General features: G+C 47.1%; 1 protein-coding gene across 3 annotated transcripts; it reads left to right on the top strand.

The window, feature by feature from the left end:
- Positions 1 to 6625: 6625 nt before the first annotated feature.
- Lratd2 (LRAT domain containing 2) lies at positions 6626 to 12389 on the top strand. Of its 3 annotated transcripts, XR_003584291.2 has the most exons (3): positions 7060 to 7457; positions 7988 to 9220; positions 11416 to 12389. XR_003584291.2 is itself a non-coding variant. In XM_071602127.1 (2 exons), exon 2 carries the CDS (start codon positions 8084 to 8086, stop codon positions 9014 to 9016), a length of 933 nt encoding a protein of 310 aa, XP_071458228.1. In that variant the 5' UTR covers positions 6626 to 6748; positions 7988 to 8083; the 3' UTR covers positions 9017 to 12389. The 3 variants fall into 3 exon arrangements, 2 of the variants coding, with proteins under 2 accessions (XP_071458228.1, XP_027802152.2); XM_071602127.1 differs by lacking the exon at positions 7060 to 7457 and adding an exon at positions 6626 to 6748 and having other exon boundaries at positions 7988 to 12389; XM_027946351.2 differs by having other exon boundaries at positions 7988 to 12389.
- Positions 12390 to 13312: the final 923 nt, after the last annotated feature.

The raw sequence follows: 13312 nt of genomic DNA on the forward strand, positions 1-13312 counted from the left end.
TTACTTGTAAATTGAGAATAATTCTTTATCAATAAGACCTGTGAAGATGAGGAGAAACAACCTATAAAAACCCTTTCACTTTTTCACCTAACTAAAATTTATTGAGCCTAGCATGTGCCAAGCACTATTGATGGAGCTGAGGATACCCTAGTGAACAAAACAAGGATCCCTGACTTCATAGAGCTTCTATCCTGGGAAAGACGATAAATAAAAATAAATTAGTAAAATATACAGAATACTAAAAGATGATAAATTAATAGAATATGTGATAAGTAATAGAAAAGGAAAGGGGATGTATTGGTCCATTTTCTATTGCTGTAACAAAATACCTGAGACTGGATACTTATTTTTTTTTTTTAAAGGAGGATTATTTATCTCACAGTTTCAGAGGTCCAAAACCATGGTTTCAGCTTCTCGTCAGCTCTGGTGAAAGCCTCATGATTGAGGGTATCACAATAATGGAAGTATCAGAGAAAGGGACGACATGGCAGGAGAGGAAACCAGAGAAGAGTTGACAGGTCAGGCTCACTCATTTATAACAACTCTCTTTGGAACTAACCAGATCCCAGAACTGCCTTAAACCCTTCTGAGGGGCTGTGCCCCCAATGGCCTAACCAACTCCCAGTAGGCCCCACCTCTTAAAGGCCCCAACACCACACTGAAGACCAAGCCTCTAATACAGGAATCTTTCAGGGACAAACCATATCCAAATCATTGCAGGGGATAAGGAGTATGTATGGGAGGACAATTTCAAGTGAAGTGGCCAGAGCAGGCTTAGCAGGAAGCTGACATCTGAGTTGACTTAAAGGGACATGCCATGAAGGTACCTGGAAGGAGGTGTTCCAGGTAGGAGGAACAGTAAGTGCTGGAATTCTGGGCAAGCAATATGCCTGCCCTGGTATGCCACGGGGAAAGGGTCAGAACAAAGAACCAGTGTGTCTGGAGGTATGAGTGACAAGGACATCAGAGACAGAAAGGTGAGGGCAGGTCAGGCAGGGCCTTGGAGTCCATAGGAACTCTGGCCCTCTCCAAAGGAGATGACGAGTTGCGGGAGGGCTTGGAGCAGAGGAGCAGCCTGGCTTGACTCAGAATCCACAGGATCCCCAGGGCTGCTCTGTTGTAAATGGACTGGAGTGTTGTGAATGACCCACGGGGATCCTTTGGCCCCTGGACTACAAATGGGGGAAAGAAGATGGATTGACCAACTAGGTTTGCTGAGCCCTCCTCTACCGAGTGCTGGGTAGAGGTCCCCCAAGCCTGGGCTGCAGAAAGCCATGCTGAACCAAGGATGGCTTCTCTCTCGTCAGAGCTCCTCTTTCCCGGAAGCATGAAAAATGCCCAGGGAAAGAACAGGAGGTCGGGTTTGCTCTGCGGCAGATTCTCTCATTATTGACAGCCTTGTCTGAATATCTCATCCTCCCTTTCTCACACAAGAAATGCAGAATAAGATTCTTAGAATTCAGATTTTTTTTTTAAATCCCTACGTTTGGATTTGCAGATATGCCAATATTTGGATTTGTAGAGCTATAATTTAAGCCAGTCTCTCCCCTGGAACTGCCTGGCGAAATGCATCTTTCATGAGTCTCCTGCAGGAGCCCAGCTACAAGCTCAGATTCCTGAGCACAAATCAAACCTGGGCTCAACATTAACAATACAAAGGCAGAGGCCTCCAGAAACAGCAGGCCTCCAGGAAGGACAGACTCCATGGGTGTAGCCGCCTCCAGGAAAGGTTTCAAGCTTCCTCATAAAAAACCTGGCTCCAGGATCAATGCCTGGAGAGCTGAGGGCTGGAGGTGGGCTACAGCCCAAGCCCCTTCTCCAGGCCCCTCCTCATTATCCCTGCCCACCTGACAGACCAGCTCTGTCTGGCCCAACCTCCTCCGGTGACCTGAGCAAAAACAGTGCAGAAGACAAGGAGAAAGGCCTCATCCAGCAATCTTTATGCCTCCCTCCTTAGTCTGAAGGTCAAATAATAATTGGGCCAAAGTGTACCACTCCTTTGATTATCCCACGTAGGTGGGATGGGAGGGTCAAGCAAAGTAGCCTCAGGCCAGGAGCTCTCAAAGGTGGAAAAGATTCAGCCCTTACCTGGTGAGGAGCCCAATGTAAAAACAACCACCAAAAAAGAATGAAAGACAGAAACAGGTTGTGACATATGCAACATGTGTGCTCTCTTTTACTGGATGACTGTGTCTGCCTGGACAATGGGGTCTGTTTGAGAGTAAGGACACAGACACCCAATTCTCCTCACTCTCCTCCCTTCTCCCTGCTCTAACCCAGGGCCATTCCCAGCTCAGCCCTCAGCTCCACAGCCCTTGGCTCAGAAAGGGCCAGGTCAGGAAGGCACCTGGCCAGGGAGGCCAATTGTCCCAGTTTGCCCAAGCCATGAAGCTCTCAGTGCTGAAGCCAAGAAAGTCCCAGGCAAACCAGGACATGTCAAAAAACTGCCAGTTTTTTGACTGAGCAAACAAACACATATGCTGGTGATCCTTGAGGCTGCTTGACACAGTATTCTAAACAGACTTGGAGCCAGACACATTTGGATTTGAATCTAGCTGCTTCCTTTACAATGAGCAAGAGTCCCATATTGACCTCCCTTGGACTTTGACTTCCTTTCCTCAAAAAATTTTTAATTTGTTCTTTTTAGTTACGCATGATAGTAGAATGTATTTTGACGTATTACACATACATGGAGTGTGACATTCTTATCTATGAAATGCCACAGGATTAGTATGGAGACTGAGGAAGAAGATGCCCACAACAGATGGTCATCCTTTCACTTCTCAAACTAGAATCATCATCTGGCTTTCACTGTGGCGTGTAAGTTGTGTCTGGCTTCTATGCAGCCTTCAGGATCGACAAGGTACTTCCTAGCTGGGGGTCCACAGTGAGGCAAAGAGGATCACCAGCCCTCCCTCAGAGGCCCAGCGAACAGGATGCTGGACAAGGTCATCTGGTTTCTTTCTTACTGCTCCCCATCTAAGGTTCTAGCAATTAATAACAGGCCAAAATCAATCTGAGAGTTTTCCAATGTAAGGGAGGCAGAGGACCCTATTTCTCAGCCAACTCCATGGGCCGGGTGCTGCTGCCATGGACCTGGGGCCCAGACTGGAGAGAGGGAGAGTTCCAGACTGCCTAGTCAGCTCTGCTGTCCCTCCTGCTCCTGTTTCGTACAATCTTTGAGCAGACCATTCACTCCAATGAAGACCTCCACTCCCCCTGTAACACAGGGGTCCAGGCCTTGTCAGGTAGGAACCTCTGTTCTCAATTATTCCCCACCCATCTGAACAGGAATACCATGAGGGTGACTAACTGGCATTCAACTGGGCTTGTTTCTATTGAGTGTCTCCTCCAAGGAGGGGTGTGGAATGTGGCACTTAGGTCACTGCTGGGGGACAGAGCTGCAAGAGGGCAGAACATTCAAATCCAACAAGCATTTCTATATGTCAAGGCTGCTGTGGGGGACAGCACTCTCACAGGCTGTTCCTTGCTCACCAGGCTCCTTCTGCCTGTCCTCTCCATGACATGGCCCTTGGTGGCACCTGCTTCCTTTCTTTCTCCCGTGGTCCATTTTCCACAGGGCAGCCAGCAGAACAGCCTTGCCTTCCAAAGGCTTGCCTGCCTCTTCACCTGTGTCCCCTAGAACAGTCGCTCTCACTGCTGTGCTCCTCACAACCTACCATATATTTTCCTTTTCCCTAAAAATCCTCAATCCTCCCTCTCTGGTCTTTGCTCTTGGTCTTCCTTCTGGAGAGAATGCCAAAGCCAGCCCTTCCCATCCATCCATTCTCAGTTCAGATTCTACTTCCTTAGGAGTACTCCCTGAAAATCTTATCCAAAGTAGGCCCCCTCTCATCACTTTCTCCTTAGTGACACTTACTCAATCCCATGACCCTATTATTCTTTTCCATAGCCTGCTCTCTGACATTCTTACCTATCATTTGCTTGGTCCCATCACCATGTAAATGCCATAAGAACAGGGACTTTGCCATGGCTGTCTCCCTGGAGCCCAGTGAAACTAGACACTCAAATATTTGTTAAATATTTTGTAATCTGCTTGTCTCTCTTTAAACCAAGGGGTTACAAGCATTGGCCTGGAAGCAAAGCAGACCTGTGGTGACCTTCCCACTTACCAGTTGGGAGAAGCCACAGATTCTCTAGATTTTATTCTTCTTTATAAAAGAATCAAGAGTTCTCTCAATGGCAGCTATCATTAATCTTAGAGTTGCACTTCCCCACCAGGCCAGGACCCCTGATGGCAGGCACTTTATCCATCATTTATCTCTGTATCCATGTGCCTTGAGAGTCAGCTCACCTCCTCAGCTTGCTCTACTTCCCCTCTCCCAGGACGTGACACAGTATCCTAAAGAGTCTCTGTATCCGACAACCCTGAGTTCCATTCTGCGGGTACAGGAATATCTACAAAGCTTAGCAAGCTATTGTAAAACACATAGCACAGTGAATAAGACTAGTAGGAGATAATAATAATAATAATAATAATAATAATAATAATAATACCAAGTATATCCAAAAATATATTTTGAATTAAATTCTCTCTAGAAGAGATATTTAAAATATATGAATTAGAGAATAATACTAAGTAGTATATGATCAGGTGCTGAATTACCTATCATCAAGTGATAAAATCTGAGGTGGCCACGCAAGGGACCCAGGTAGGCAAGGAGAGTGGAGAACACATCTCTCAAAGCAACTGTCACTCAGTGCCAGCTCTTTGTGGATCATGGGCCTGATGGGCTCACAGCCTCAGATTTATCAGGTAAAGCTAGAAATCTGAATTCTTTTCATAAGTTCTCTCAAGTTTTCAAATTGCTGACAACACACTTAAAATGTATTAAACAATAACTGAGATGTGCAAAGCATGTTTGGGGAGCCATTTTATAACCTCTGACCTCGGGCTCAAGGTGACTGGATGGAGAGTGAGTCCCAGGTGGTCATTAATATATGAATCTATCAGACCCTGGTTATCAAAAGGCATCATCTCTTCATTTACTCACTGACTATCTTATAAAACCAGAGAGCAATTATTTTTCAGTACTGGAGGCTGAATCCATGTTGTGTGTATATGTGTGGGAGGGGGACTCAGCTACATCTCCACTATCTTCTTATTTTGAGGCAGGGTTTTGCAAAGCTACCCAGGCTGGCTTTGAACTTACTATTCTCCTGTCTCAGCCTCTTGAGTTGCTAGGACTACAGGTGTGCACCACTACTTCTTTCCTCCCAGCCATATCAGGCAGTAATTCTTCTCCATGGCCAAGAATTTCCCTCAACCATCCATCAAACATTTATTGAATAACTGATAAGTGTAGGTGTCTTCCTTCTGAAACTTTATACTGGTCAGTTCTAGATATTAACAACTACTGTGCACCTGAATAGATAGCCTTGAGAAATTAGGAGAGGCAGCTAGACAACTAGGCCTAATTACCTCAAGCATTAGATCTGATTCAGAGCTTTGGCAGCAGACTATCATTCAAGGGTATCCTTCTATGAATTTTCAGATCCTGGTCAACCCACTCAGTGCCACCTGGGGGCAACGTGGCCTACCACATCTGCCATAGCAGAGGTTCCCAGTCTGACAGACATGAGATGATTAGCCCTCGTCTCAGTCTAACTCTTCCCTATAAAATGGGTAGCTACACACACTCAATGGTAGTTAGCAACAGCCCCAGAGCATGTGTTATTTAAAAGCCCAGAGGAGTGTCACCCAGTTACATGTGTCTGAGGCCAGTCTGAAAATATTTCAATTGAATCTGCACATGCAGTACACAGAAGCTTCATTTTGGTCTAGCTTATGCTGTGATCTTAGACTTGCTGAAGGACTAACTTCCATCACAGCTCTGACAATATTGATTGTTCTGGCTTAAAGGTACATAAGTAGATTGATTTTTTTATTCTCTCAAACTAAAAAGGATCACAGTAGTAGTATATTTCTGTTTCCAGGGATTGGTATACATGCTGAATAAATAATAGCATTACTTGGAAAAATTTAGTTAGAAGAAACAATGATGGAAAACAGGGTATAGGTCATATGTTGCATTCTTAGAAATTAGTTTTGGGGACTTCCTAAACTTGTCCATTGTAAACAAAGCCCACAATTCTCAACCCCAGTCTGGGCCCATTATTTCAAATAAATAAATAAATACACCCCCCCCCCCCCCACACACACACACACTTTGGTAGCCTACATCTTAGGTACAAGAAATGAAGCCAGCAGGGGGTAAAATGTCCTCTGTGGTGGAGGTTAATAAGCAAATACTCCTGTCACTTCCTTCTCAAAGTCAGCAGGAAGGAAATATATCCACCAGGGGCCTCTGCTAATTTGTTTCTAATTCAAGGACAATTAGGCAATTCCTACATCCCCCACCCCCAAGAAAAGCTGCGATGACTACATGACTCTTCTCAGGATTCAACAAACTGGTAACTCTCTAGAAACAACAGAGGTTATGAAATGAACTTTGTATAACTTCGAGGGACACGTAATAAACAGCGCACCGGTTTTAGATGCCAGCCAGTAACTGCCTTCATTCTGTTTTACACCGTTTCCTTTCTCTGAATTGTTTTCTACCCCAAAGTTCAAACTACTTGTACTGGAAATGCCTCTGAGCTGAAGAGCTTCTCCGAGTTGTGCCAGTAAAGACTCTCTTCCTATGATCTTGAGGTCGAGAAATAACGTTCTGGACAAGGAAAGAAATAAGCAAAAGCCCTGGTGACTCTGCTCCTTCCTCTCCAGGTACTGAGAAAGAAGAAATGAAAGGGAAAAGAAGCAACACTAACTCTCCTTCTCCTCCTCATTTCTAGACTGGCAGGTGGCTTTTGCCTTTCAACTTCTTAGAGCACCAAGGGGCCTGGGCAGGGGGCCGGCCCCAGTTAGAGGGTTGCGTATTTATCAGCAGGATTTAAACCGCTCTGGAGGGGGCGTGGCCCGGGCGGAGCCCCGTGGCCCGGGTGGGCGGGGCGGGGGTGGGGATCCCGGCGGCTCAGCACCGTGTGGGAAAGACCTGAGCTCTGGAGCTAGCGCCTGTCTCTTTAAATGCCACGGGCTGCGCTCCCGCCCGGGAGCCCCGAGCCGGATCTACAATCCGTCCCTCCCGCTCCGGCGCTTGTTGCTCGCGCGGCCCGAGCGGGAGCTACCGCCGCCGGGAAGCGAGGCTGCCTCCTTCTCCTCGCGCCCCACGTCCCTCGAGAGCTGGCTGAGCGCGGGCAGCAGGGCCTGCGGGAGGGAGGGGGCGCGGTGTGAACAGGAATTGCCCCCCACCTTCAAATCTTGGGGCGCCACGCAGCCGCGGGAAGACATGCTTCTCTACCCCCTGCCCAGCGTCGCTGCCGCCGGTGCTGGGCGAGGAGGGACTGCGGAGCCCACACCCGCAAACTCGTCCTAGAAGTCTCGGGGTGCGGCAAGGGGCCCCTTCCAATTTCCCTCGGCTTCCACCTCCCTGCGGGTGAGTTAGCGCGGGTAACCCGAAGCCGAAGCCGAGGGCGGGCAAGCGCGGGGGAGGGGAAAGGCGCCCGAGGAGGAAGCGCCGCAGGTGAGCCAGGTGGGGAGGCTCACCTGCCCGGGCCGCGCTGCGGAATCCTCGCGTGTTTCCCGGGGAGGAAGGCGTTGAGGGACGTCTCCCGGGCCAGTTAGGGCCTGCAGTGGGAGTGGGAGTTGGAAAGGGGAGATTGGAGTAAAGTTTCTATTTCCTTCTTCCCTCCTGCCTGGGCTTGGCAGGTAGGGCGCGGGCGGAAGTGGCAAGAGCCACTGATGCAATGGCTTTTGCGCCGACCAGGTGAATGCTGGTGGCGGGGGAGAGCTGGAGTTGCCTTATCTCTTGTTATCTCGACCTTAGAGGGGGAGAAAGGCGCGCTACGATCGCGACTCTCCTAAAATGGCCCCAGGTGCTCGGTCTCCTCTCTTTTCTCTTAACAAAATGTCCTTTACCTGGAGGGACTCTTACAGATATGGCTTTCTTGCTTTCTCTTCCAACAGGTGGCCGCAGCCCCTGTCCGGGGACCTGTGCCAATGACCCTAGTGGCGGTTTCGCTTTCTCCCCTCGCGGCGGTGTGAACGTGTGTCCACAGCGTGATGGGCAACCAGGTGGAGAAACTGACCCACCTAAGTTACAAGGAAGTTCCAACGGCCGACCCTACTGGTGTGGACCGGGACGACGGTCCCCGCATCGGTGTCTCTTATATCTTTTCCAATGACGACGAGGACGTGGAGCCACAGCCACCGCCCCAAGGGCCGGATGGCGGTGGTTTGCCTGACTGTGGGGAGCGGCCGCCGCTACCCCCGCCGCAGCCTTACGACCCGCGGCTACACGAGGTAGAGTGCTCAGTGTTCTATCGCGACGAGTGCATCTACCAGAAAAGCTTTGCGCCGGGCTCGGCGGCGCTGAGCACTTACACACCGGAGAACCTGCTCAACAAGTGCAATCCAGGCGACCTGGTGGAGTTTGTGTCTCAGGCGCAGTACCCGCACTGGGCGGTATACGTGGGCAACTTCCAGGTGGTCCACCTGCACCGGCTGGAGGTGAGCAACAGCTTTCTGACTGACGCGAGCCAGGGCCGACGCGGCCGTGTGGTCAACGATCTGTACCGCTACAAGCCTCTGAGCCCCAGTACCGTGGTGCGCAACGCGCTGGCGCACGTGGGCGCCAAGGAGCGCGAGCTCAGCTGGCGCAACTCAGAGAGCTTTGCCGCCTGGTGCCGCTATGGCAAGCGCGAGTTCAAGATCGGCGGCGAGCTGCGCATCGGCAAGCAACCCTACCGCTTGCAGATTCAGCTCTCGGCTCAGCGCAGCCACACGCTGGAGTTCCAGAGCCTGGAGGACTTGATCATGGAGAAGCGGCGTAACGACCAGATCGGACGCGCGGCGGTTCTGCAGGAGCTCGCCATGCACCTGCACCCAGCGGAGCCGGACGAGGGCGACAGCGATGCGGCGCGGACTACGCCGCCTCCCAGGCCCACCCCTTCACCAGGCTTGGAGGGGGAGGATGGAGAGGCAGTGGCACACTGACGGGCGAGTGGAGGGCAGCGCTGCAAAAGGGAGCTATTTGCAGTAGCTGCTGCCCCTTTTCATCTCCTCTTCCTCCCTTCCTCCCTCCTTCCTCTGCCGCCACTTGGGCCCCACTGGGATTCCTGGGCCCTTTGGAAAATGGAGAGTTGGAGAAATACGCAGCCGGCTGTGAACAGGGAAGGAGGAAGGGAACAGAGGGAGCAGGTAGGAGTACTTTTGAGTGGATAGTATTTCCTTCCAGGCCCCCTCAGGCTTGTCTTCCTTTCTGTTGTGGGATGAACTGAACGATAAGACTTGCTTAATCTGGGTTCAGAATCGACCCTTAAACACTCAAGGTTGGAGAAAAGTTCAGAGTACCTATCAGAGCCCTGCCATTGCCTCTGCTTCCCCGTCTACACTGAGCTCAGAGCATGCCTGGTACAAAGGCCAGAGGGGGGTTGGGGAGGCGCCACCATGGCCAGCGCCTAGAGCTGCTTTTCATCTTCCCCCGCTGAGCTGTGAGTGGGATCCAGAAGGCTGGTGTGATTTATTTTATGGGATTCCTGGGGCGCTAGGCTGGTGAAACCATGACGTGGTCTGTGACCATCAGACCAAAACCAAGCAGCCCCCTATTAAGTGTAACAAATAGTTGAACAAACTACCTCCCTTCTCCATCCTCAAGTAATTCGTCTTCCGGAGCTTAGTCTCTTGCTCCACCCGCCCCTTTCCAGGTTACAAGTAAATCATTGTCAAGGGCCAGTCAGGGGAAGGATTCAATTAAGGTTCAGTTCTGCGCCTTTGTTTTTCTGCCTGCTGTTGTAGGCACTTAGAGCTGCAGTTATTTGTTAGCAAAGGAGAGAATAGCCCTTTGTGTCTGTGATCTAATTAAACCTGCTTTTGCTGGTCCACAGGTCACAGATGGGGTTGGCTTGTGCCACCCCATAAAGTATCCACTAGGGAAGCAGCTGAACGGTGCTGCCCTGGCAAGAATTAGTTAATTTCCTCTTTGACTTTCTTCCTGCCCTTTCAAAAATAGCTTTGGTGGTGATCCTGTGATTTTTCTTCCTTTTTAAAAAATTTTCCTCTCGCTGGCCCATCTCCCTCACCTTCTCTCCTGTTCTGCTGCTGGTGGTAAAATCTTGGGCTTGAGACCTGTTTCATTAGGAGGATACTTATTTTGCCAGCCACACTTGATGCATTTTAATTCAAGGGGCAAAGTCTTATTGATACTGCGACAGTCTCCTTGTTGCTTGGAGAGCACCCCTTCAGAGCCTTTGCAGTTAAGAGGGGTGACCTCCATTACAGATGCCACCTGGTGTAGTCAGCACAGAATCTGATGACAGCCCTAAAACATAGGTTGGTAGCTATGGCACCTGGTAGTGGCAGCCTAACAGCTGGAATAGAGCCCTACTTGAGTAATCCACAACCACCTTTTCATCCTTGGGCTTTTTGCTTGGAGAGCTCTAAATCAAGGCAGTGAGACTTAAGGATTTTCTTGTCTGCTTCCTTTTTTCAGACATAGAAGTTGAGGCCATAATTTTTAAATGCCCAGATCTTCTTATATCCCACCATGAAACCTTTCTGTCATGGGGCATTAGCTGTGCTCCTAATTTAACAATGATCACCAAACAGGTCCTGTTCCTTTGATTGTTAAAAGTGAACCACACTCTAGCCCTGCTGGACTTTGAAGGAAAACCAGTCTCCCTTGGAAATGGAGGTCTAGTTTTCATGTTTAATACTCACAGCTTTGCATTCATATTCTCTCGCTCATGGAAGAGCAGTAAAAGTTAAAATTGGGTGAAGACATTTAGGAGAATTTATGTCTAACAGATGGGAGGACCACTGTCCAGGTGGTAGGAAATAAAAGAAAAAGTTGTCACTGCCCCACAACTCTGGGCTAGAGAACACCCCCTCCACCTCCGTCTGCTGGTCACACTGAGTGTAGCAGTGAGTGTGTTTTGTTCAAAATGAGATGCCTTGAAAGTCTCAACTTGAAGGAAAAGCGCCTATAAAACCCACTGAGCTACTGTGTGCTCAGTTAAGGAGCAGACCACTCCAAGAAGAGGCTTTTGATAATGGCTTGAAAATGGACTAGAATAGGAAATAGATCTGTGCCAGATGATCCTTCCTGGAACATAGTGCCAGTGTTTCTACGGGGCACCAGAGATGCTAAATGTGTAATACTTAGGAATAGGGGATTCCACTGGAAATTTTTTTAGGCGTATAATGCTTAAAGAAAAGCCACAACCAACTGGTGAAGGCTCCAAGAAAGAGGGTCAGATCAACTCTTGGTTCTTAAGATGGCAGTGTTGTGGAGAAGTGATTCTTTTTTTTTTTTTAATGCCCTGGCAATGGCTACATCTGGCACTTTAGAAAAAAAAAATATATATATATATTTAATAATTTTTGTTTCTCCTTAGGAATAAGACTTTAAAACTATTTTGTACTGTGAATTACGGATGCTCTTTGAAGGAAAGAAATATCGATTCCAATATTCCTCAGAAGCTCTGGCAGGGATAAGCAGGACATCGACTGGAACGTAGGCTAAATGAAACCAGACAAATTCTATTTTCTTACCTGAGCAAATATTTTATTGAGACTGCTTATGTGTGTCAAAGAAGCCCACAACTTCAGCTACACAACTTTTTATATTAAAAGAACTCATAGTTTTTGTAGCTTTTATTCCACATTTAATTTAAAATGACTTTGTAGCACTAAAATGCCTAGCAGAAGACTTTATTCCAGACCTTTAAGAAAATTTTTAGTTTTTATGAGGAAAAACACTTCAGTGGTTATACTTCTTGTGTCCCTGGTGCTTCGGGCACTAATAGCACCATTGGACCACATGACAACCACATGGAACATATTTTTTGGAAGCAAAACTTTTAATTTTATATGACATATGCTATGGAGAGCTAAGAAAATTTAAGGACTATTTGTTTTGTTTTGTTTTGTTTTCCTTAACACTGAGATTCACTGTGTTGAAGACTCTTGATATTATGTGCTTGTCTAACCATTTTTTACAAATTAGAATACAATCTTGTGTGATCACAGTCGTAAGATTTGTTTGGAAAGTTAGATTTTACTTGTGAATTTTTTTTTTTTTTTTTTTAATCAGGATAACTCTAACTTGACTGGTTTATTCAATTTTTCATTATGTTGTTTTGTTCTTGTGAGCCATGGAGAATTACACTAACAGGATGAACTTCTTATGCATTTTATTTCCCAGTAAACTGTATAAACCTTATTTTTTGTTGAAGGTTTTATGTTAAATCAATGTTATGTTCTTATACCACTTCTTGAGAAGGAAGTTCCAATTTGAAATTGTATCATTTCCTTCAAAATGAAGGGCAGTGCTTAGTTAAATAAAAGATTGATGATATCTTTTAAGCCATTTCCTTTTCACTCTGTCTTATTAAAATAAAACCCATCAAGTTCTTTTGAAAAATGCTTGAGGTTTTCTAATAAGCCATCTATTAGGGAACACTGAATTCATATATTTTTCCACTTGTATATTGTACTATTTTCTGATATTTTTGATCCAAGCTCAAGCTATTGAGCTTACTATAGTTTCTCAGAATGTTAATATGTATCATCTTTGCATTGCTTAGTAAACATTTTGATGAATTCATTTAGTGACTCAAAACCTTGCATTTATGGTGTGAGAATTAATCACCCATTGCTTTTAAGCTATCGGTCATGAAAAACATCTTATAAACATAAATTCTCAATACACATTGATTTTTCAGAATCAATGCAAAAATTGCTGGAAACTATGTTCTCATTGTGGAGTCTACACCAAGAAGTTATGCTGTTCGGTAACCCATGTTGTGTCATGGGTAGGTGGTTTGAGTGCCAGTTAAAAGGAGCATGCTCACCACATGATTTGATTACAGCAATGGGCAGATGTGATCACATGGTGCTGTCGGCATGATAAGCAGCAATGCAGTTGCCAGCAGTTGGTAGGGGGAAGATGTGGAACCCCAGAGGCCTTAGCACACCCTATGCCAGTGGCTGAAGCCACCATAATCCCAAGAGTTTTCAAATACCTGGGCTTTGTCAACAAGCTTCTATGAGGATCTTAAATAAGGAAGTTGAATGCTGAAGGTTATAGGAAACTCGAGCAGTAATGAAGTCATTTTGAAAGCCCCGGTGTGGGAGTCTAATTTGTCATTGGCCTCGTTGCGGAAGCAGAGGAAGGAGAACCTAAGAAGACTGTGCATTTATTCTTGGGTGGTTTTGGTGGAGACTGCTGTGCCTATTTTTTCTAAGGGGACTGAGCTTGCTTAATGTAGGAAAATGATATGTTCCAAAGCA

Source organism: Marmota flaviventris, chromosome 15 (genome assembly GCF_047511675.1).
Source record: "Marmota flaviventris isolate mMarFla1 chromosome 15, mMarFla1.hap1, whole genome shotgun sequence".
In the NCBI taxonomy this organism is placed as follows: domain Eukaryota; kingdom Metazoa; phylum Chordata; class Mammalia; order Rodentia; family Sciuridae; genus Marmota; species Marmota flaviventris.